At 37.3% G+C, this 24582-nt stretch overlaps 2 protein-coding genes across 3 annotated transcripts; one reads left to right on the top strand and one right to left on the bottom strand.

The window, feature by feature from the left end:
* The first annotated feature begins 2200 nt into the window (after positions 1–2200).
* rgs9a (regulator of G protein signaling 9a) lies at positions 2201–17560 on the top strand. Of its 2 annotated transcripts, none has more exons than XM_084391075.1 (18): positions 2201–2423; positions 3764–3860; positions 4326–4376; positions 4488–4594; positions 4679–4730; positions 4951–5009; positions 6542–6618; positions 6791–6872; positions 6961–7020; positions 9205–9234; positions 9326–9387; positions 9499–9612; positions 10294–10409; positions 11026–11113; positions 11204–11342; positions 13969–14051; positions 14242–14410; positions 17097–17560. In XM_084391075.1, the coding sequence occupies exons 1-17, from the start codon at positions 2358–2360 to the stop codon at positions 14396–14398; spliced, it is 1440 nt and encodes a 479-aa protein (XP_084247201.1). In that variant the 5' UTR covers positions 2201–2357; the 3' UTR covers positions 14399–14410; positions 17097–17560. The 2 variants fall into 2 exon arrangements, with proteins under 2 accessions (XP_084247201.1, XP_084247200.1); XM_084391074.1 differs by having other exon boundaries at positions 17053–17560.
* cog1 (component of oligomeric golgi complex 1) lies at positions 15294–24220 on the bottom strand. The gene is made up of 14 exons (XM_084390951.1): positions 23837–24220; positions 23156–23400; positions 22885–23066; positions 22571–22741; positions 21301–21457; positions 21016–21226; positions 18563–19348; positions 18235–18381; positions 17364–17525; positions 17113–17237; positions 16808–16916; positions 16571–16680; positions 16148–16229; positions 15294–15603 (listed from the first exon to the last, which is right to left on the bottom strand). Exons 1-14 carry the CDS (start codon positions 24143–24145, stop codon positions 15466–15468), a joined length of 2934 nt encoding a protein of 977 aa, XP_084247077.1. The 5' UTR covers positions 24146–24220; the 3' UTR covers positions 15294–15465.
* Between the last annotated feature and the right edge of the window lie 362 nt (positions 24221–24582).

Here is a 24582-nt window from a genome sequence, read left to right as displayed (position 1 = left end):
GGGGTGATTGATGATGAATCTAGCTGGATGGTGAAGTCGTGCTGTAGAGACGGATTGGCAGGGAGGACGAGAAGCTCAGTCTTTGCCAGGTTGAGCTGCAGGTGATGTTCCTTCATCCATGCCGAGATGTCCGCCAGACAGCTTGAGATCCGTGCAGCTACTGTGGGATCATCTGGTTGAAATGAGAGGAAGAGCTGTGTGTCATCAGCATAGCAATGGTAGGAGAAACCATGTGCCTGTATGATGTGTCCCAGTGATGTGGTGTAGATGGAGAAGAGGAGAGGTCCAAGAACTGAACCCTGAGGAACCCCTGTGGTCAGTTGACGTGCTTTGGTCAGTTGTCGCCTCTCATGCGACCTTGAAGAAAAAATAAAAATAAAACAATATGGATCATTTTCAAATCTTTAACAAAGCCACCTCATTACTGAATTTCTGGAGCTCAGCTATACAACCGTTACTAGACAGACTGTCAACATACTCTCAACAGGTAAATGGTTTCTTTCTTAAAATGTCTATAAATTATAATTTAAAAAATTGTAACAATCATTTCCTAACAATCATGTCCTTTTCTCTTTTTAGTTTAACTGAACATGTAAGTGTGAGCAGCTCTGTTCAGTTAAGGATACTCATCTTCTCTTCTCCACAAAGTAAGTAACAGAGATATGGAATTTACGATTTAATTTTTTCTTTTTTATTATGACCTTATGCCTAAACATACCAGCTACAAAAAACATTAAAGTTATCTCATGCGTTTATGTCACTTTTTCCTTTTAACATGATAGTGGGCTCATACTGTCCACTTTTTGCTAATTTTGGCCTTCATGAACATAATTGTTTTTACATAATCAAATGGAAGAGACACAACTCAATTGTGTATTTCAGATGCTGTCACATATCATAACCTCATCATCTGCAGAGAGAAACTGCCACTCAGAATACACACATAAATAAGGACGTAAAGACATCAGAGGATTTTGAAGATATTTCACCGGAACTTGGTCTTCATTACATCTGTATCGTGTTCACCGTCAATTGTTATTTATTAATGTATTCAGCTAACAACTGTTATTAGATCACTGTCATTTTTGCTACAATTTGTCATGTCAATAAAAAATAAAAGTACCTAAATGACACAACATGCTGTAAAAAAAAAAAAAAAAGTAAAACGCAAATTGAGGCAACAAGATATAAGACCAGGCAGTTAGGGGGCTAAAAAACAATATTAATAAATACTATATAAAAATAATAGTAATAATAGTAATATTAATAATATGAAGATACTAATATACTAATATTAATGAAAATAAATATTGTTGAAAAGGTTATTTATACCACCATTAAGGTCCTATATAGCACTTTCAAAGCATGGTTCTTTATGGAACCTTATAAAAATGGTTCTACTTAGCACCAACAAGGGTTCTGCTGTTGTTATAAGCCGAAGAACCCTAATTTGGTACTGTTTAGGACCACTTTTCTTAAGAGTGTAGAATAATACTAAAAGGCCTTTTACTACAAAAAAAAGTATAACCTCACAGAAGGCACATAGTAGACTGAGTGCAATTTAGTAATTCATGTATCAAATATGAAACATGCCTTTTAGCACTTTTGGGGAAAATCATTAAAATGGTGTACACTCACATAAGATGAAGACTAAGATGTGTCAGTCTTTTAAAAATAGCTAGGCTACTTTATACTCGACACATTCATAAAGGCTGTTGGCATTAAAATGCCCAGATATGAAATCCTATTGCTGGGATTGATGAGTGCACCTTTAACTTAATTTCAAAATGAGCTTATATGTGCCCCCATCCAACTTGACTCATATAAAGATGCTGTCTTTGCTTTGGTCGATATGGCGGCCACCTTGGACTATTAGTGCTCTGGATGCAGTTCCCAATGCTTATACTGGGATAAAGTGAAGTATTCAGCTGATCGTGTGATCTAACACGTCGGCCCCCATAAGGCAGTCCTCCATGTAAATTATAGCAGCTGAATTTCTTATAGGCCTTTAATCAGACTGTAACTGAAACGGCAATTTCTGGTGATGGAAAAACGAAATGAAATGAAGTGCGTTCCCATAGGAAACAGTGGCGAGTGAGTGTGTGTCTTTCTGTCGCCGCCTGTCTGTGTGTTTCAGCAGCGCATCACCTGATCGCTCTGATGCTGCGCTGTGATTGGCCGCTGTCACTTTCTTATGTTTGCCAGTCTCTGTTTTTGATGCTTGCTGTGTGTGCGCGTGCTGCAGGGACCTGCACTGTCCACCACTCTCAGAATATCTGAACTTAAATTCTCATTAAAGGCTGCTGACAACAGGATTTGTTTTCTGTTTGTAATATTATTTTTGTGCGGACTGCAAAATGACAATAAGATCGGACCGAGACCATGCACAACATTATCGGCCGCGGATGTCCTGCCTTAAAAAGGTAAAGTTTTTTTTTTTTTAAAGCAAAGTAAGCAAGTGGTGATTTATTTAGTGTGTTGATCTATTATTGATCAATTAACTCACTTTTAAAGACCATATATGCTTTATAATTAGCAATTTGTCTCATTGTTCATTCTGTTTGCTGTTGCAAATATAGGCTACCCCAATATGCCCTGCCTGGTAGAGTTTCATAAATTCATACATTTACCTGACTTTCCAACACTTATTTTTTTAATGATATAATAATAACAACTGTAATATGTGATTCTAACAGTGTCATGATTAAAATGGAAACCAAAAACTCTCATAGAATATCCAAATATATAACTAGGCCTATTTTTTATTTGATTTTATTGTTGTTTCTTGATTCTGTGTTTATTCTTAGCTTCTGGGAGAGATCTTATTCATTGAAGAGATTCGCTCTAAAAGAGCTTTCTGATTCAAATCCAATTAGCCTGGCATCATGCCACATCTGACAGCTTGCCTTAAGAATGGCTCTCAACTTCAAAGGTCATGCATGCTGCCATAGTACAGAAGTGTCAAACCCATTTTAGGTAAAAACTGTTACCTGTAACAAAAATGTATTTTAGTTGTTACTCTTGCAGAGCTCATGTACAGTACATGCTTACAAATGCAATATCAAAATGTCCATTAGGGAATAGTAATCAAACATAACGATACAATGTTAATTAAAGTAATAACAAAGAAAAAATGGCAACACTTAAATTGGACAAGTTCTTTTTTGAATATTGACAAATTATTCAGCAAGATTCACAGACAAAAAGGTTCAGTGTTTTTTATTTAGGTCAACAGGCCCTTCCCTGCTGACTTATAATGAATAAACTTGATTTTTTATGGGTTTATACATCTATAGCATGAAAACTATTAACAAATATTTAATGCCACACACTTTGGGAAAATAAACAGGCAAATTCTTGAGAAAAAGAAAGGTAATTGTTTAACTGCGTCACTTTTTTTTCCGTCTTTGAAACCCCTGCCATAGCACAACATCTACTGGAAAAATGATATTTATAATTATGCAGGATTTGTATTATTTTAAATATTTGTACATTTATTTTGTAAGGAAATCTATTGGTATGTGGGTCCACATGTACAACTGAAACTCATTATGAAATGTGACAAAGTCACGGCTGATTTTCACCGCTTCAGCTAAATATAGCTGTTATGAACCCTGTTTCCTGCATTGAACTTCAAAAGTTGTGACACTGCCCTTTCTTGAGCATTGTATTGTGTCCTTTAGCACTTTCATCTATATATTAACTTCTTTATATATTAAATATTAAGCTTTCATATATTAAACAAACTTCCTGAATTTCACAGCTGGAGGCCATAGTGGTTCAGATGCAGGACCCATCGACTGGAGTGAAGGGATCAGAACAGAAGCTAAATGTTACAACCATTCCCCATGCCATCGCTGGTGAGTTTGTAATGGAGTCTTGCTGAATCTCAACACTGTTCACAGATCACCATGTATTGTATACTGTACATTCCCTTTCGGTCTATATACAGACACAAGCAATGTGCTGCCAGATCATAATCTGACGGCACTGGCTATATACAGCAGACTTCAATTGGATGAGATCTTTACTACTTTAGGCTCCAAAGTTGCTCTTTAATCTCTGCAACGGTTGTCTGCATCTTACATTTAACTGGGTCTTATAGTAATAAGCTTGAGATTTATAAAACACAAATGTTCAAAATGCAAGAAAATTGTTATAAATATTTTCATTTCATCACAATTTAGTGTTGGGCCATACACTGACATGCTTAATGAGTTGTTTGTAATGTAATGTAATAATTTAATTTAATTTTCACACTTCATTACTTGATGTGCTATTTTTAGAGTTGTCATGATGTTGTCAAGTTTCTGCTTGTCTGACAGGTCAGGACATTGTTGCATGGATCTCCAAACATATGAACGTGGACAATGATGGTAACTGTGAAAATTTGTTCTTTTGAATAATTAATGGTCTGAAAAAATATCCTTTAAATGTGTTTGAATACATTACTCAGCACAATAATATTCTTGAATGCCCTCTGGCAGAGGCTCAAGCATTTGGTACAATGTTAGCGGCATTCGGGTACATCTACCCTCTGCAGGACCACAAAAAGCTTGTCCTCAAACCAGATGGCAGTTTGTACCGCTTTCAGGTAATTGTGTCAGTAGACCTTGTGTCTTTAAAAATGTTTTAATAGTGGTGCATAGTAATCAGGTGACCTTTTCCCTCTGTCTAGACCCCCTATTTCTGGCCTGTGCAGAAACTGAAAGCTGAGGACACTGATTACGGTTTGTAATATTCCGCCTATTCACAAACATCTGGCTGCAGAAGGAAAAAACATATCACATAAAGAATTTATAACACATTTTATGAAGTGCGATTTATAATTACAATTTAAAATGAATCTGGATATGAAAAGCTGCTGACCAGAGGTCTTTCATTTACCCATTTAAAGAGACATGCTTGTATGTCACCATCTCCTAATAAAAGTGTTTTCTGTCACTAAAGCAATCTATCTGGCAAAGAGAAACATTCGAAAAAAGGGAGTACTTGATGCTTATGAACAGGTACGTAAAAGTATTAATTTGATTACTCATTAGTGAAGCTATTATTTTAAATCATTTTAAAGTCAGCATGAAATAGACTTTGCGATAGTCTTTTCTTCCCTATTGTGATGTATATATCCGAGTGAAACTGCTTCTCAAACAAGAAAAAGTGTTGGGCAGGACTTGATTTTGTCCATTGGGAATTGATTGAATAGTTGGATGGTTGTGGTTTTCTATTGCTGTGCAAACAACGTCATCAGAGAAGAGATGAGATGTCACTACAAGAGGGTGGGAAAGTTATTTTGATTAAAGATTACGAGGGCACATGAATAAAAAAAAAAAAAATGATGTGAACAGATAAATCATTTATAATAAATACTGCTATATTTCATAAAAAAACACGAATTGTCAAAGAAAATACATTGGAGGGAAACATATTATAGAAAAAGAAAACAATTTAGGGCGGGACTTCTATTCATAAGTTGTTCATTGAATGGAGGCAGATCTGAATGTGAGCTTGCAGTTGATTGTACGAAAGGGCCGGGGTTTAAAGGCATACTATGCAGTTTCCGTTTTTCTCAAACAGCGACCCCTAGAGTCGCTGTGGAGTACTTGTATTTAACGTTACTGTCGTAAATACAACTCACGCAGAGCCGTCTCTGCACTCTTCCGACCGCGCTTTCTTTGTTTTCTTCGTCGACTCTGCCACGATTCACGTCTGAAATGCGTGCTACTGTCTTCCATAGAGGCTGCTTCACATGTTGTTGATGTATGTGACGTCGAGCCGTAAAGCAAGTCGTGATTCTCGCGAGATTTGTCGAGGCGCCACCTCTCAAACTTGCATTGCTGGTTTTTCCAGCGGCGTCTCCCCCCCCCCCCCCACCCCCCAACCCTTGCTATCAGGATGATTCGCCCTACTACGACTTCGTTTACCATCAAAATTATTTCAAAGCTGTTATATTAAGGTACAAATCTTGCATAGTGTGCCTTTAAACTACCTAATTATTGGAGATGTCTTACATACGTCACCAGAGAGAAGTCTGTCGCTTCACTGTAACTTTGAGCTATGACATTTTGATAAAAAATTACAGGCTCAATAAATAAATAAATAAACACATAAATGGGTGAATCGTTCACAATAGGCTTTATGCCGAATGTCACATGAACAAACAGGAAAACAGGTCTCAACACATCCGCTTGTTGGAGAAAGTGTTAATGGCAGTATGAACTGACCGGCGATATCTGACTTTTAAGGTAATCAGCTAACCTAGTAGCTAGTTACTTTTATTGTTTGTGTTTTATTCACATTTTAATATTCGAATGTTAGTGAGAAGAAGGAAATTAAAAAAACTTTTAGATCGGTACATCGGTAATTCTCATTTTTGGCAGCTCCTTTGAAGGCGTCTTGAGGAAAACAGCTTAATATTTAACCAAGCACATACAAAATAAAGACCTAGACCGGACGTGATGCAACCTGTTTTACTGAATGTGAATTTCCATTTCCTGTTGACTTTAATGACATTATAAAGCAACATTTTTGTGCATTTTTACAGGAGGAATACAACAAACTCCACAATTGGATGAACCACAAATGGGATTTTATTGTGATGCAAGCTAAAGAGCAGTACCAGTGAGTTTCTATACTCTTTTGCTGTCTTAGTTACTACTTCTTCAGTCTTTTCAGTGTCCATCAGCCATATTTCTGTCATGTGGTTTGTCCTTTTACTTCCTTTACTGTGATTCTGTAGGACTATATCATGTTATTAGTGCTTGCTTGATTTAATTGTGTTCTGTTTTTCAAGGGCTGGGAAGTTGCGTCAGAAGGCAGACAGAGTTGTGTTTGACTGTCAGGAGAGAGCCTACTGGATTGTCCACAGGCCTCCAGTAAGTGGTTGGCAGAAGCTGCTAGTATACAGTTGCTTTGAAGACACTATGATGAGGATACAGTTTCTTTTCTTATGTGTGTCTACAGCCACAAACACACAGTGCTATGGATGTCCTGGATCGTCATATTGACCCTATTGCAGAGGAGGTAACTGGTGAGTTTCCATGTGAGCCCTCAAAAGTCACCACACTAACTCATCCAGAGCATCAATAATGATCATTTGATTAGTCTGCTAACCATCACCATGGCCATTATGAAGTTTAAAGGGTACCAAAAATGAAAATGCTGTCATTTTCAAACCGGTATGACTTTCTTTAATCTGTAGAACATAAAAAAAGCTATTTTGACTGTTAGGAACCAAAAGGCATTGAACCCAATTGACATCTATTCTGTGGACAAAAACAAAGCAAAACAATACATGGAGACAATTCTCAAAATATCCTGTTTTATTTTCCACTGGAGAAATATAGTCATACAATTTTGGTACAGCATGAGGGTGAGTTGGGTGAACTATCCCTTTAAATGCTTATGTTACTATGGGAGGGACTCCATAGGCAAGACTACTGAACGCAGTGTGGTTTGAAAGGCTCTTACTATAGAGCCGATTAGCAGTGTGTCTGTCTCAGTCCTGGGCTGGCCATGAAGATTCTCTCACAATCTTCTTTGCGATTTAAGAGGATTTTTGACCTGCTGATCTTTCGAGGAAAACCCCTTTACCCACCGACTCTTCCCCCTCATAGGGCCTGTTGGAAATACACAAGGGCAGCTTATCATTGTATTACTGTTTTGCTGCTGCTGCTGTGGATAACTTAGAAATATAACATTTATTTTAAACTCGGAATGAAACATTGCACACTGAGCAGAGGACCTGTTGGAATGTGAATAGATTGTAATGATATGATATTACACTTTGATGTATTAATAGGATAGTTCACCCAAAAATGAAAATTCGCTTTCATGTTGTTTCAGATTTGTATGACTTTCTCTCTTCTGGGGAACACAAAAGTTATTTTGAAGAATGAATAAATGAATGAACTGTTTTTGTCCAAGTAATAAAAAGTCAATGGGATCCAAAACAACACTGGACTCTATTGACTTGTATGAGACATTTCTCAGAATATCTTCTTTTACTGTATGTTCCACTTAAGAAGGAAATTCATACAGGTTTGGAACAACATGAGAGTTGGTAAATGATGACAGAATTTTAATTTAATTTAAAATGCATAAAGTCATTGAATAAGTCACATTACTGTTGAAAAGTTTGGGGTGAGTAAGAAAGTACAGAAATTAACACGTTTAAAGAAATCAGTACTTTTATTCAGAAAGAGTGCATTAAAATGATCCAAAGTGACGATTAATACATTTATAATGTTACAAAAAATGCTGTTCATTTGAACTTCCTATTAATCAAAGAATCCTGAAAAAAAGATTATCACAGTTTACAACAAATATTAAACAGCACAACTATTGATAATAATAAGAAATGTTTGTTGGGCAGCAAATCATCACATTAGAATGATTTCTGAAGGATCATGTGACACTGAAGACTGGAGTAATGATGCAGAAAATTCAGCTTTGCATCACAGGAATAAATAAATCATTTAAAAATGTATTAAAATAGAAAAGAGATATTTTAAATTCCAATAATATATCACAGTATTACTGTATTATTGTAACCTTGGTGAGCATAAGAGTCTTCTTTCAAAAACCTTCGAACAGTTGTGTATCTGTCATGATCAATCATAATAATATTATGTAACCTTATAATATGTGGTGTATATAACTCTATTTGACTGCTTTGAGAGATAAGACTGTGAATCTGTTGGTGTGACTGTTTCTTTTTCTCTCTTTCCTTTCCACGCAGATTTGTACTAATACGTCTTCAGTTTTCAAGATGATTCCTATACACACACACACACACACACACACACACACACACACACACACACACACACACACACACACACACACACACATGAGAGAGAGCACAAACTATCCTTTCCTTCCTTGAATATCATTCAAACGCTCAGAAATACTATATGAACAAGTGTGTATATATAGTGTGCCACAGTATTTCCCTTTTTTACATACCTTGAGCATCACTTCAGGCCATTACATTGACTGCTCCTTTAATTTTTCCTTGAAATTTAGACTGTGGCTATATGTAGTTGCTTGTGCTTGTTTGTGTTTGGCAAGATACTTTGTAGGCATCACACATATACTGTATATCACCTGTGTTTGGCAGAATAGCATGTTGTGTGTGGACTTGTGGTGTCTTATCGGAAACATTTCGTAACATGTAACAGGATGTTGTTTCTCCATCTTTTTCAGAAAAAACCCTATGATTATTATAGAAGAATCGTAAGTGACATTGATTCTTTACCCACATTTAGAGAACTGGTTTTATTTTATTTAATGATTTTGATTAATTGGTTCTAACTGTATATTTTAGATAATCTACACACAACAGGCAATCATGAGGTCAAGGGTCAAGTCTACAGTATCTCTTGGAGCGTAAGTCAAAATTAGCCTACCAAAACAGAGCAGTTGCCGCTATCAATTTTAGTTGTCACCTAAATGTGCTTCATGGGCTTTTCTTCTAAATATCTTTTTCTTTGCATTCAGCCTGGTCAAGTATATGGCGACATTTATGAACCATGACCCGTTCCTCGTCCCCTGCCTCCCTAGTAATCCCTGGCAAACGGATGATGACGCTTTTTGGGAGCTGAACATGGCAGAGTAAGATTCCCTGAGAGCTTTCTAAATGAATTATAGTTAAATTCATTCATTTTAAAGGTACACTATATAACTTTGTTTTGTTCAATGTTTACAAAAGTTATATAATGAGCTAGTGCATCATAAATCCATCTTCCAAACTGTGTTTTTGTCAGTACGCCTACAATAAGTGTTCATATTTGGACTATTTTAGACCGGGCGGTACGACAGCCGCTGTAGAGTAGCCTAGTCATATACATAAACAGAGAGAAGAAGCTCCGGCTATAATATTATTCCGCAAGACGTTGCAGTTTTGTTTATTAAAGGTTTAGTTCACCCAAAAATGAATATTAATTAGTCACCCTCATGTCGTTCCAAACCAGTAAGACTTTCGATCATCTTTTAGATGAAATCTGAGAGCTTTCTGTCCCTCCATTGACAGTCTACACAACTACCACTTTCAAGCCCCAGAAAGGTACTAAAGACACCTTAGACTGTCAATGGAGGGACAGAAAGCTCTCAGATTTCATCAAAAAGATCTTCTTTGCGAAGATGAGCGAAAGTCTTACGGGTTTGGAATGACATGAGGGTGAGTAAATTAATGACAGAATTTTCATTTTTGGGTGAACTATAAACTTTAACCACTAGAGTGCCAAAAGTTACAGTGTACCTTTATATCACTTTGGTGTATTATATTTTTTACAGTGCTGAAGCTCCGACAAAGATGAGAGTGGAGCGCTGGTCCTTTAGCTTCTGGGAGTTGCTCAGTGACCCACGGGGCCGTGCAGACTTCAAGGTTTTCCTAAAGAAGGAATTCAGTGGTTTGTGAATATTTAATTAATGCTTTGACTAATAGTTGGTATGAAGAAAACATTTTATATTAGGATCATTATCTATCATACCTGTCAAACAAATGATTTAGACCACTTTTGTGAACTGGATCAACTGAGACATCAGACTCAAAAGAACACCTTTGAGGATTACTTTTATGGTGTCATTTTTGTATTATTTATGTACTATTATAGTATTTATTAATATTTAGAATTAGCTTTTATTTTTATATTTTAGTTGTCATTTTAATTTTAATCATTTTGTTATGTGCTTTTGTCATTTCTATTATTTTTTTTAAATTCTAATTAGTTTTTATTTATATCTATTTGGATTTTTTGAGTAATTTAAGTACTCATTTTATTTCAGTTGCATTTAAAAGTTTTGTTTAAAATTTGTAAGTTTATGTAATAGTTATTTTATTTTATTTCAGCTTTATGTCAATTAATAAACGGTTTTAATAGTTTTACAGGTCCAGTGCTTATTTACTTTCATTTTATATCATTATAATTTATATGTTTGTGAAACAAAATGAATTTCCTTTTTTTTTAGGCAAACTATTTAAATTAGTAATTGAATATGTTTTTCTTCTTTTCATTTTCACTGCAGGTGAGAATCTGGCTTTCTGGGAAGCCGCTGAGGAGTTGAAATGGGGCACAGCAGCTTCTATGTCAGAGAAAGCCGAACACATTTTCAAGTCAGATACACATTATTTTTGCACATTATTGCTTTACATGTATTTTTCATGTCAGGCCTCCATTTCTCAGCATTTTTTATTTTTTTATAGAACCTTTTTGGCCCCGGGAGCACCACGCTGGATCAATATTGATGGCAGGACAATGGGTATTACAGTAAAGGGCCTGGAGCATCCTCACCGATATGTGCTGGACGGTGCTCAGACCCACATCTTCATGCTGATGAAAAAGGTGCGATTGTATTCTCACCTCTGTTTTTGGGATGGCCACTTGCATTCTGTATGTTTTGTAATAGAGATGAAATGGTATGAAATTTCATATTGCGATTATAGTGACAAAAATAATCACGTTATCAATATTACCACGGTATTGATAAAATGTGCTGGAAATGTAAAAAAAGTACTGATACACACACTAACAATCATTTGACCAAATTTTATATTGAAAACCAACAAACAATAAATAAAATAATTACCAGCGCTGTACAATTTTTGGTTTAAAAAATAATAACTTTAAATGAACTTGGTTGGGTGACTTATGACATAACATTATTATTTACTAACATGATCTACATGTTCAAATTAAGTTTTATAAAATGAGAAACCTCGCACTTTAGCCTTTAAATCATTATTAATAATAGGGATAAGTAAAATGAGAAATGATTAGGTATTTTATTTGCTCTGTGAATAATTCTAGACACCGTATTATCCAAATTGTTTCGATTTTTAGAATGCACATTAGCTTATTTTTCATCAACTGGTTAACATTTACAACAGTGCATGAAATATTTGCATTGGTCTGAACAAAAGCGCTAGACAGGATGAATAAAAATTAAAATCCACTCTCTGACAGTAGTTGGCACTTATGGAACAGCAGAAACAGAGCTGCTGTTTCCCTGGAATGGCTGTACACAAACCACAAGACTAGGTTGTAAAGGTTGTCCAAAGTTGTCCACTTTGGTCCATTCTAATGGTTTCGAAAGGGCTTTATAAATAAGAGTTGAGTTGAGTGGTCTTCCGTCATGTTTTCACACAAAGCGAAATCCACGCTGGATGCTGCGTCTTTGTGAGACTTGCTAACTTAAAGGTAGGGTAGGCAATTTTTAGGGTAGGCAACACTTTATGTTATACTGGGTGGAACTCTCTTCACATCCTGATAGCAATCAAAAATAGATGTGGGTATAAATATTAAAACTAGTGCCGCCAATTGACTAAAATAAATAACTAGATTATTCACACATTTTTTTCTGTGATTAATCACGATTAATCGCAATTAAAAATACGTTCGTTTTTAATATACATTTTTAGAAGGTTTAATATTTTATAATGTAATAATTTCACAGTAAATCACCAAATTAATGTAGAAACAGCATAAAGACAGTAGCCTATTTTAAATACTTGTTTAAAGGGATACCACTTTTTTTGGAAATAGGCTAATTTTACAACTCCCCCAGAGTTAAACAGTTGAGTTTTACCGTTTTCGAATCCATTCAGCCGAACTCCGGGTCTGGCAGTACCACTTTTAGCATAGCTTAGCATAGATCATTGAATCGGACATGACCGTTAGCATCTCTCTCAAAAAAATGACCAAAGAGTTTTGATATTAATCAAGAAACTTTGCTGCCGTACCATGAGTCCAGCATGCGTAATGATATGACGCAGCGCCTGATAATAGGTCTAATAAGTTAGACAAACTTAGTACCGGTCACGTTGGAAGTTACTGAGCTGGGGACTATTATCAGGCGCTGCGTCATATCATTACGCCTGCTGGACTCATGGTACGGCAGCAAAGTTTCTTGATTATTACACAGGAATGAGAGTATAGTTCCTAGCCATATCAGCCTAGAAAATCGCAACTTTACATTTTCCGTCGGTCTTAGTACACGATGTAACTACAGAAGAGTCAAGTTTTAAATAGGAAAAATATCGAAACTCTTTGGTCATTTTTTTGAGAGAGATGCTAATGGTCTTGTCCGATTCAATGATCTATGCTAAGCTATGCTAAAAGTGGTACCGCCAGACCCAGAGTTCGGCTGAATGGATTCAAAAACGGTAAAACTCAACTGTTTAACTCTGGGGGGAGTTGTAAAAGGAGCCTATTTCCCAAAAAAAGTGGAGTATCTCTTTAAGGGCATCTTTTTATGAATGAAGGCCAGTATCACTGATACTAATAAAGTTATTGATGCCTCAATGAAATTGTTTTCTTTTTATAATGTTAAACATTAATTATAGCTATTCAACAGTGTAATTGAAAGCTATAATTTTTTTAAGCATTTGTTAGGCTTTAAAAAATAGCAATTTTTAATTTAAGTGAACTTAAAACAATCCTCACATAAACCCATAATTTACCTGTGCCCTGTGAAATATACAGAAATTGAATAAAGTTATCAAACTGTTTGCACTGCATAAATTTTGAATTAAATGTAGATTAATCCTTATTAAAAACCCATTAAATAAATCTGCAGCAGTCAGGTGGAACAAGAGCGAGCTCTTTAAGCGTTGATTATTATTGTAATGTTATGTGCTTTGAGACATAAGGTTATTTAACGCCATCTCTCTTGACGCTTTGAAGACTCTGCCGTGCCCGTTCTTGTCGCTGTTGCTAGGCTCTCTGAAATTGCCTACCCTACCTTTAACGCTGTACAGTATTTACCGCAAGTCTCTTCAAATCGTGGTATTGTTTAATGATAATTAAAATATGAAACGGTAATACTAACTGTCGAGATTATCCATTATCATGGTTTATCATCAAACTGGTAACTGCTTCATCTCTACTTAGTAATTGTAACTTTCGCATGAATTTGTTTAAAAAAAAAGCTGCACACTGGACATTTCTGAACTCTGTATTTGTCATTTAGGATACCTTTTATCGCTACCTGAAGTCACCAGTTTATAAGGAAATGCAGAAAAAGGCCATTTCACCAGTACCACACACTTTCTCGTAAGTCAGTTTTTTTGTGTGTGTATATGCGTTTTCACCCTTAATTCATCCTCTTCTGCTAGTAAATTCTGCTACTGATTGTCTTTATTGCAATTTCTACACAACAATTCACCAGTCATTTCAGAAATATAAAACATGTCATCAAACCAGCAGTATTTTGCCATAAAAAGACCTGTTCTCCCCCATTTAGTGATACCCAGCTGCAGCAAAACGCCAGTAGCCGCCGGGACAGCATCAGCCCCATCGTCACCTGGCAGAAGGAGCAGGAAGAGAAAGCGAAGGCAGAAGCTGCAGCTGGACCCATAGACATTAAAAAACTGATGGCCAGCAAACTAGATCGCAAATAGAAAGAGACAAAGGTACATGCTGGAAAATGCTTTACTTAATAATCTGACTACCGGTAATTAAAAGAGACCCATAAAATGTTTCATGATTTTTACATGTACATATCAATACAAAGTCTCACATTGAGCTAAACTTACAGACTTGCTACCAAATATATAAAAATAACAGTAAAACATGACAGCTGTGTACATATCACTGCCGAATAGCTAGTTCCAATCATTTGTATTGCTGCATCCAAATATGTTTTTGTAGCTGGCTAAATTCTGTAACAAAATGTCATATTCTCGGGTTAAATTATACACGTGGACGACTGCTGTGAAATGCGCTGCTTTTTCAATCACATTTGTTTTTGCACAGTGATTTTTCATCCAACAGAGATTGCATTACCTTCAGTTGCTGTTCATATAGCAGTTTCCCATTATCGTGTGAACATGTTTTGTATGTGTGCAGTAGTCGTGGCGATACCTGTATCTCTTACTGTAAAACAATAAAAGACAGCATGTTCATTGGTGCAGTATTGTATGCTGGTTGTAACAGTGCTCGCAGTGTTGGAGAAGCTTACGTTTCTTATTTCAAATGAATTAATTACAAAGCTACGTACAAAAGCCCTTTTATACAATTTTCTAACCATTACTTAAAAAGTTTAAAAAAAGTTAAAAATAAATAAATCCCATTCAACTTTTTCTTATGCTAACCAAAAAAATTTTAAATTAAATATACACAACATCTTAATAAGGGTAACTAACTGAGGATATAGAGCTAAACTATACATTTACACCTAAATGTATCCTATATTGTGCTTCTGATTCACTTAACATATTTAATCAGAATAAAATAATTAAAAGCCACTAAATAATAGATAATGTGCTTGATAAATACAAAGATGTAATTGTAATGTTCATTTAATCTTTCCCTTTTTATTAATGCTTTGCATTGCAATTTCTCTTTATATTATGTGATTTTGAAAGAATAAGCAATACAGGACACAGTTGTTACATTTCCAAATGTATTTTAAATATTATTTATACATAGTGTTGTACGCGGTTAAAAAAAACAACTTTATAAAAGTTTATTTGGCCATGCCAGAAAGCCAGCCTAATTTAAAGAGAGAAGGGGCTGCGGACTCCTCGTCTTGATCTGCTAACTGCCTGAAGAGATTTCCTGGCCGGAAACTGTCCTGTGGAGCAGAAGCAGAGGAGGGAGCCACCTAAAAAACAAAAAAACATATATATATTAATTGCCTTAAAAATGGATTTGCATCTCACAGCAATTACAGAGCTTTGAATAGTTTTTCACATTTAGAGCCACAAATTGTCACCACAAGCAGAAGATTTAGCAGGTTTAAAGCCAGTGGAGAAATCTGTAACTGCATGATGCTTGTTTGCTTATGATACAGAGGTATTAAACTCAAGTGCTCAATGTATCAGTTGCATTTGATTGCTGCTATGCCACGCGTTTCATTCGCAAAGCATATCAGCTGATGCAATCAGAGTGAATCAAGTCCTAGTCAAGTAAATCCAAAACTATGCACTGCAAGCTCACTGCAAAAAATGAAGTAGCACCACGCAATATGACGTCACCTATCGCCTTGAGATCCAGCAGCTCTTCTGCTAGGCCACGTAAAACTGGGAGCATTGGTAGAAAGTGGCTCATTTGAAAAGGCATGATAACATAAAACACCAACTGAAGTCTTTTTTCAATAAAAATCAATAACATAACATAAAATCATAACAAATGCTTAACCAACCTACCAGTGATCTAGTGACATCCGCTCCATGTGTGGCTGAATTAGTCTTTCGAGAGCTTGTCATACTCAGTGGCAGCAAACCAAACCTTGAGGGGGGAGGAATGTATAATTATATATTTAAATATACCAAATTAAATATTTAAAAATAGAATGAATTAAAAACTAAATAAATGGATGAAATTATTATATTTAACGAAAATAATTTCATTAAAATATAATAAAAAACAAAATATAAATGAGAAATTCAATTTGAAAAAGTATAATTTTACTTATCTAAAAGCAAATATGAAGTTTCTAACATAAAATATATTTGTATTATCTTGTACGATAATGAAGCACGCAGCATGACAGCAATTAACTAGCCATAAATATATATATAACAATGAGTTAAACAGTGTGAAGGGCCAGACAAGAGCTTTATACTCACCGGATCTGGCTGCTAGCCAAAGGAAGGATGTTGTATGGTTCCTGAGAGTTGATGTTGTTGGTCCTAGAGGTAAACTGCTTCTCTGTGCCAGTCAACAATCCTAAAAGCACCTAAAAAAAACCCCACAAAACACTGTTCAATACAAAAAAGACGACAAACACAATGCCAATCTAAATAAGACCAGGCAAATTGAAATGTGTAAAACAGGGTTAGTGGGAGATAAATGGCAATGCTTACAGAAGTCCTTTGTGAGAGTCGGTTCAGGTTGCTGTTCAGATGTGGAGTGAAAACATCCAGGTCAAATGGATCAATGTGACTTTCCAGGGAGTCACAGACCTGCTGGATCCTTTAACAAACAGCAAGAATGAAGGAAATGTGTAAGAGGTCTGCCGTTCAGGCGTAAGCTATTTTTGGTGTAATCGGTTGTGCTTTGTTTTAAAGTTGGAAGGTCAAGTCACGCTATGATTGTGTTTTTATGACAGATCATTGCTGTTACTTCCTACTGAAAACTTGTGCCCATCCCTAGCTTGTGAGGAGGTTACCTTGGGTCTTGGTGAGAGCGGGAACTCCTACCCTCTTCAAGACGGGACCCTAGAGTGGCACTGAGATACCGAAGGTCAAACAACAGCTGCAAAGCTCTGTTCTGGGTCATGGGGAGGCCTGCATCCTAGAGAGAGACAGGGAGGAAAGAACGGCATGAGACAGAACAATAGACATTTGGTTTTTGGAATTATTCCATTACACAACAGTGAATAAAAAGCAACAATGGAAGAATAAGATCTCCTTGAATCACCTTGCTCTGTGTGTTCTGAGTGAGTCTTTCATACTCACTCACCACCTGGTCTAGACAACTCCGCAAGATGTCCAACAGAGTGACCTTTGGTAACGCGTGACCTCCAACCCTATTGACCTCAAGGCACAAATGGAAGAGTAACGACTGAACATACCATGCTGGCTGTAAAGAGAGAGAGAGAGAGAGAGAGAGAGAGAGAGAGAGAGAGAAAAAAAAAGGGAAAACAATTATTTTACAATTAGTATAAAGACATCCTTTCTATTTCATAAAACACTGTGCAATAATACATAATCCAGGGGGCCACAAGGGGGTGCTAGGGAGTCCGCAAAAAATAAATATATCGATAGCCTCATAGCATAATTGCCTAAGTCATATTTCAATGTTTTTGAAAAACAAGACAAGTTTTGCAGCAGTGGTAGGACAATAAAGTTAGGCAGATATCACAATTTGGCCAAAAAATGACTTAGGCAATTATGCTATGAGGCTAACGATATTGTAGGACTTATTAATTAAATAAAGATTTACAAAATTGGATAACAGTATTAACTGCTATTATTCTATTCTGTAAAAATAAGAACATATTAATAATACCACAAATAAATAAATATGCACTTATGTGCAAGAAATATGAACATGTATTTATTTCTTTCATAAGTATATTTGTTTATCTTTCATTAGATGGGTTGCTATACATTTAAGGAGGTGATGCCTTAAAAGGGGATCATCATATTTGAGATTTGGCACTGAAAAGTTTGAAAACTCAGTATACAATAAGGTATAAAAATTGTGTAGCCCACATTTGGTCTCCTTAATGTATATATTAAAGTATTCAAGTTAATAATATTAATAAAAGGAGAAATGTAGCTGTTACCTGCACAGGAAGGCGTATTTTGGACATTATACTGTTGCCTGACTCTGTTTCTTCCGGTATTTCAAGTTCCTCCCAATTAGTTGCAGTACCCAGGATGGATCCAGCAGTTCCTGCATGGAGAGTCGCAGCAAAGCTGCCCACAAGTGCCTGAAATGCATTTTTAATTATTCAATTTTATTGAAGAATATAAGCATTCAAAAGTGAAAAGATATATGCCTTAAATATGTACTCGGCATAAAAATTTTATCGTCAAGCATTATCAAGCTGGCGAATGAAGTCTGTTGATTTCCTGTCCTCAGAAAGTTTCGTATTGTCTTCATAATCTTACCCTGGTGAGTGCCGAGCTCCAGATCCCATAGGCCTCCATGCTGCAGGAAAGAAGTTCCTCTTTCAGACAGCTCCACTTAGCCTGAGCTGGGCTGACGTCCGCTGCCTTGGCTGTGCTCCCTTTGCCCAACTTCTTGCCCTGTCGTGGAGTGCCTCTGCTCACCGGATCCATGCCTCCCTGCTTTCCCAGGATGCACTGTTTCAGACTAGGACACAGTTCCCCCATTGACTGGCATAGTCTGGCCATAAAGAGCACTGAACTTAAATGGCTGGGGCTGCTGGTCTGATTCTGGGCATTAGTGAGCTCAGCACGAACGCTGGCGAGGACATCCCTCACGCATGCCAGGCAGTGCTCTCTAAGAATGTCCTCCACTGCTCCAGCATCCATAAAGCGGTTAATAGGAGAGCTAGTCGTCACTGGGACCGTCTTTGAAGGCTCCTTGCCATTTTCCTCCGAGGGCAAGTAGTGCTGCAGATCATCTAGTTTGGCTTTGAGCTTGGAGTCCAGGGAGGAGCAGAAGGTCTGAACGCAGGGGGTGAGGGCCTGGGTCTTCATGGACAGGCCGCTCTTCTGCTGCGGGCTGCGTTGTGCTACACTCACCCAGGCTGTGTCGCTGAGCAGGTCGCCTTGAGACTCGGACCACAGGAAAGCTGCAACGTCACTCTCATACTGCGCCCCGCGGCTGAAAGTCCCAGCTGTGGCTTGACCCTGCAGATCCCGCAGGGCTGAAGACAAGAACTGTCTGGAGCTGCTGGAGATCCCTTCTGTGCCCTCCTGCGTGATCGCCTAGAGAGAGATCAAGGGTACATGGGTGCAGGAGGAGACGGGTTACCTTATATAAACTCAAGGTTTAGAGAGATAACTGACACCGCAACTTGGATGACAAGGCATGGTATTAACATTCAATCTCAGGTGATTCGATCACAAGAAGACAGCGGTAATTACAGGTGTAAAGGGGTTCCAAAACATGTATATTAAAGGTGCAGTGTGTAAATTTTAAAGGCATCTAGTGGTGAGGTTGCGAATTGCAACCAACAGAAGTTGCAATCAGCAGAGAGTAGCCAGTTAAGCAATGTTTCATTACAAAGATAAAGTAAGAAATTATGTTTACTTAATTATTCAGTAAAACGAAATGTTATTGCGAATATTATTGTTACTTGTTTTATTCGCTGACTTTAGCTAGTTTCTTCGCACGAAGAACAGCAGTGACGAAACGCGTTTGTCCGTTTAGGGCTACTGTAGAAACATGACGGCGCAAAATGGCGACTTAACATGTACGAGGACCCGCGGTGTGTGTAGATAGAAACTGCTTATTCTAAGGTAATAAAAACATAACGGTTCATTATATAATGTCTTTATACACCACTGAAAACATAGTTATGTATATGATTATATTGCATTTCTGTCAACAGATCCTCCTAAATATTACAAAGTGCACCTTTAATATAAATATATATATTTTTATATACATTACATCTTCAGATTATTTTACATTACATACACTACAGTTCAAAAGTCTGGGGTCAATAAGAAATATTAATCAGTAAGTACACTTTAAATTGACCAAAAATGAAAAGACTTTTTCACAGTTACAAAAGATTTCTATTTAAAATAAATGCTGTTTCTTCTGTTCATTAAATGTATCACGGTTTTCATAAAAATATTAAGCAGCGCAACTGTTTTAAGCATTAATAATAATAATAATAATAATAATAACAAATGCTTCTTGAGCAGCAAATGATCATATTAGAATGATTTCTGAAGGATCATGTGACACTGAAGACTGGAGTAATGCTGCTGATAATTCAGCTTTGACATCACAGGAATAAATTACATTTTAAAATATTGTCAAATAGAAAACAGTTATTTTAAATTGTAATATTTTTTTCACAATATTACTGTTTTTACTGTATTTTTTTATCAAATAAATGCAGCCTTGGTGAGCATACAAAATAATTATTTCAAAAACATTTTAAAAAATCTTACTGGCCCCAAAATTTGAAGGCTAGTGTACATAAATACAATACTAATAATATTATACAATTACTATAATAATATTGTAATATTTTATACAATTTACACACAATATATAGAGCATATTATAATCATGAATGTATCTTCAGCATTTAATTTGGACATTGGGAAAGATGTTTTTCTTGTTCATTCAAAGAACTAAAAAAACTGCACAAATATTATCAAGATAGTATTCTAATAATTAGATAAACAGTCTTTTTTTAATATCTATATATTTGTGTGCCTTATTAACATGTAGTACCATAATGACATGGTGAATTAAGTATATAGTCAGATACCCTTCTCTTGAAATCTTTTCACTGGTGGTTAGAATGGCAAACTTTCTCACCTGAATACCTGCATTGGGATCACCCAATATAGGTTAACTTCAGGTGTAAACACATCAGACCAGTTAAACTGGTTAAATCAGTTATGAATACCTGAAGTCTCTGCAGGAAGAGCTGCTGCAAAAGGTCATCCCACAAAGCCAGAGGTCGTTCGAGGAGGGACAGACACACAGTACTCCAGTGTTGACTGATGGACTCGCTGCTGAGCAGTTCCCACACGGCATCTCGAATCGCAGCCAGACCCTTTAGACTCTTCACGTAGACCAGAAGGCTGCTGACTCCACTGCGGATATCCTCCTTACAGCTATTACAAGAAAATTGAGCATATAAAACAAATCATTTGAGAAATGTAAATGAACGTTTGTAGGAGGGACATACGTATCGATCCACTGCTGCAGAGTGTCTCTGAGCTGCTCCCTCTGTATAGGCTGCGCTAGTGTCCGAAGGACAGGCTGGAAGTTCATCACTGAAGGGGGGAGGTATTTAAACCAGCTTCCTGTGCTCATCTCCTTGTCCAGGACCTTCTTATCTTTCCCTGGATTTCACAGAATATCACAAAGGTTCTTTTAGGCAAAGTTATTTAGACAATGTAAAAGAACAAGGTGTCAGGCTGGCTCGCACAGTGACCCTGAGGGTCATAAATGAACTTTTCCATTAAAGAGGCCCCTTGTAATTGATTTCCAAGGACATTTGTTACCTTTATAAGGGTAATTTTTATTAACTTATTAAATGTATCTGTGTTGACTTTTATGTCAGATACGTAGGCCTGGTTTCACAGACAGGGCTTAGATTAAGCCAGGATTAGGCCTTAGTTCAATTAGGACATTTAAAGCTATAATGGAGGATTTTTTACTTCCGGGTGGATCACCTATACTATTGGTCCTCCTAATTGTCAATCATTCTGGTGAATCAATCAAACTTATTCAAAAAGTGGAGAGGGCGGGTCTTATCTAAAATTCGGAAAGATCCTCCACTATACCTTTAAGTAGCTTTTATAAAGTGCCTTAGAAAAAAACATTACTGATGTGCATCTTGAGACAAAACAATGGCACTGATACATTTTAAGATATGCCAGTGCAAGTGGCTTTCAGCTAAAAGAGCTCAAACATGCATTTTAGTCTGGGACTAATTTAAACCTTGTCTGTGAAACCATGGGATAAAGTTTAAATGACACTGTAAGACACTGTGAAATGAATCTCTTAATTACATCGTATCTGCACTTTGTTATTTATGATGATAGCAGGATTTGCAAGAATTCAGTCAGCGAGCAAGCGCACTGAACAAAACTCCTTATCTGAGACCAATCTAAACACCTTTAATTGGCCATTGCACTCGTAAGCTCGAGCAGAAGAGAAACGTGTGATTGGTTATAATGGTCAATGCAAAGAAATGTGTAGAAAGAAATCTGATACAACGTGAGCAGATCTAATTTTAATGCCGCAATCAACACTTTTCATTCATTTTCACATTTCACGTTAACCAAGGCAGCTGTAATAGATTTAGCTTATTGTGCAGGGACATTTTTTTACCCCCTTATCTTGAATTTGGGGGGTAGTTTTGTCTCTTTTGGTGGCATTTTTGCCCCATTCATTTCTAACATTGCTGACCCCTTAAGCATCCCAACCTAATGGTAAAATGGAAATCTCACCAGAGGATGTGTTGGAGGTCACATTCTCCAAGGTGGTAAAAAGCAGGCCACAGCCCAAACCGGTATCGGACACTTGGCCCTCCGGAGGCACATAAAACACAGCGTACGCCTGATACAGAGTGGTGACCAGCAGCTCCACCAAAGAACAAACCTGTGCTTTAACACCAGCACCTAAGAGAGGGACAGCAGCATCACATCTGTATAAAGAACAACCATGTGCAAATGTAATGATATATTCTAATCAACCAAATAAAAGAGAACAAGCTTAACTATTCATAAGCCAAAAGGTTATTCATATTATCAAGGTTATTCACCGTGCTGGGGCTGATTGAGCAGTTGCTGAATGGATGCTTTCCTAGCCAGCAGGAAATCAGCAAGAGCCTGTCGAGGGGAGCTGTCCTCCAGGAGCATGGTGGAGACCAGCGCTTCAGCGATCGCTTGATCAGACACCGCCCTGCCCCGCAGCACAGACTTACTGTCCAATAAGATTGTAGACCTACAAATAAAAGGCAGGTAGATTTAGGTAAGAGCAATAAACTCATCTAAAAGATGCATTTTGACAGCCTATAATGTAGTACAGTGTACCTGAAATGACCTGCAGCTGCGACCTGACGCACCAGGATGGGGAAGCGAGAGAGGACGGGGCTGTATTGATGCCCTCCGCCCTCCAGGTGTAGCTGGCTGTGAAGGTGACAGCACAGCAGGTAGAGCTGTGTGGCCTGCAGGTACTGCGAGGACTCCATTGCGCTCCAGACCCGCTCAGGGATTTCCAGAAGGAGCTTTATCTGTGACGCCATCGTATAGAATTTTTCCTGGGACTGTTTCTGACCCTGCCAGGAATAAAAATACATCTAATGAGCATTTAACAAGTGAACTCTGACTTTGGGATTTATTGTACACTGATAGAAACTGGGGTTATGTCTTTTTTTTTCGGTGAACGAACGAATGAAAACTATTGAATTGCCACAACTGTCAAAAATCTAATCCAAATATATCACTTGGATATTGAGTCAACACTGTAAGATTTTATTTTTGACAGTTGTGGCAATTCAATAGAGTTTTCATTTCATAACAAATATCTGACATATTGAATTTGTATCTGACGGTGACCCATATCGATTGACTAGAAAAGGAAAGCAGCACCCAAACATAGGGGAATATCTCTGACGAAGCTGAATAAAAGAAGTCAGAATAAATACAAAAAAAAACGTGACATTTTCTGCATGCTGTTTGTTTTGTCCCCGTACTCCAGAATGAGAGCTTTACCTCTGCTTTGCCGCTGGACTGAGGGGCGTGTTTCGCCTGCTTTAGTTTGTGACAGTACCGGTACATGTCCTGGATGGACTGAACGACACTTTCCGAGCACTGTCTCATCTCACCGATAGTGTCAGCAGCATCGATCAAATCCCGGTAACGTTCACCGACCATCTGTCGAAGTTCCTCCTTTTTATGCTCTATCTCTCCGCGCACTTTCCTCTCGATCGCACGGATCTCATCCGTACCGTACCGTTCAAATAAAACGATGGGGTCTTTAATTTCTGAAACCCGAAGAGACTGGGCCGGTACCGTAGCCATCTCTTTAAAACTGAGCAGAGAACTGCTGAAATAAAACCCGGAAGCACGAACAGCTCTCCTTCCACGTAAACAAAGGGTCAGAGGTCATTATGAAGTGACACAGCGACCCCTTTAGTGGATGTTTGGTACTACAACATACATGGTATGTTGTTTTCGCTACAACCACACACACACACACACACACCGGTAGGGGAGAGTGGGGTGAGTTGTGCCAGTTTTTACTCAAAGTGACTTTAAAGTGAGGCCATGGCAGTAATGCCTTCAACTTAAGGATGTACATATATTTCAGGATGTGGTGCATCCCTGAGAACAATAACTTTGGATCTGAAATAAATTATTTCAGAAATATAGCTCTTGGGAAAAAAGTGGTCTCATGGCACAACTTCCCCCTGGTGCGGGGGAAGTTGTGCCTTTGGGGGAATACATTGGGGGTAAAT

This window comes from Rutilus rutilus, assembly GCF_951802725.1.
Source record: "Rutilus rutilus genome assembly, chromosome: 1".
NCBI lineage: Eukaryota > Metazoa > Chordata > Actinopteri > Cypriniformes > Leuciscidae > Rutilus > Rutilus rutilus.
The sequence above is the reverse complement of the archived record's forward strand: the minus strand, read 5'-3'. Positions and strand labels throughout refer to the sequence as shown.

Bases quoted from the DNA above. Each gene is read 5' to 3' on its own strand.
- cog1 (XM_084390951.1), bottom strand. From the start codon at position 24,145: ATGGCTACGGTACCGGCCCAGTCTCTTCGGGTTTCAGAAATTAAAGAC. The intron at 21,458-22,570 runs GTGAGATTTCCA...TGTGAAATCCAG, and splicing joins GACCTCCAACACATCCTCTG to GGAAAGATAAGAAGGTCCTG. The intron at 16,681-16,807 runs GTAAGCATTGCC...GGTTTTTTTTAG, and splicing joins GACTCTCACAAAGGACTTCT to GTGCTTTTAGGATTGTTGAC.
- rgs9a (XM_084391075.1), top strand. From the start codon at position 2,358: ATGACAATAAGATCGGACCGAGACCATGCACAACATTATCGGCCGCGG. The intron at 4,731-4,950 runs GTTTGTAATATT...CTGTCACTAAAG, and splicing joins AGCTGAGGACACTGATTACG to CAATCTATCTGGCAAAGAGA. The intron at 5,010-6,541 runs GTACGTAAAAGT...GCATTTTTACAG, and splicing joins TACTTGATGCTTATGAACAG to GAGGAATACAACAAACTCCA.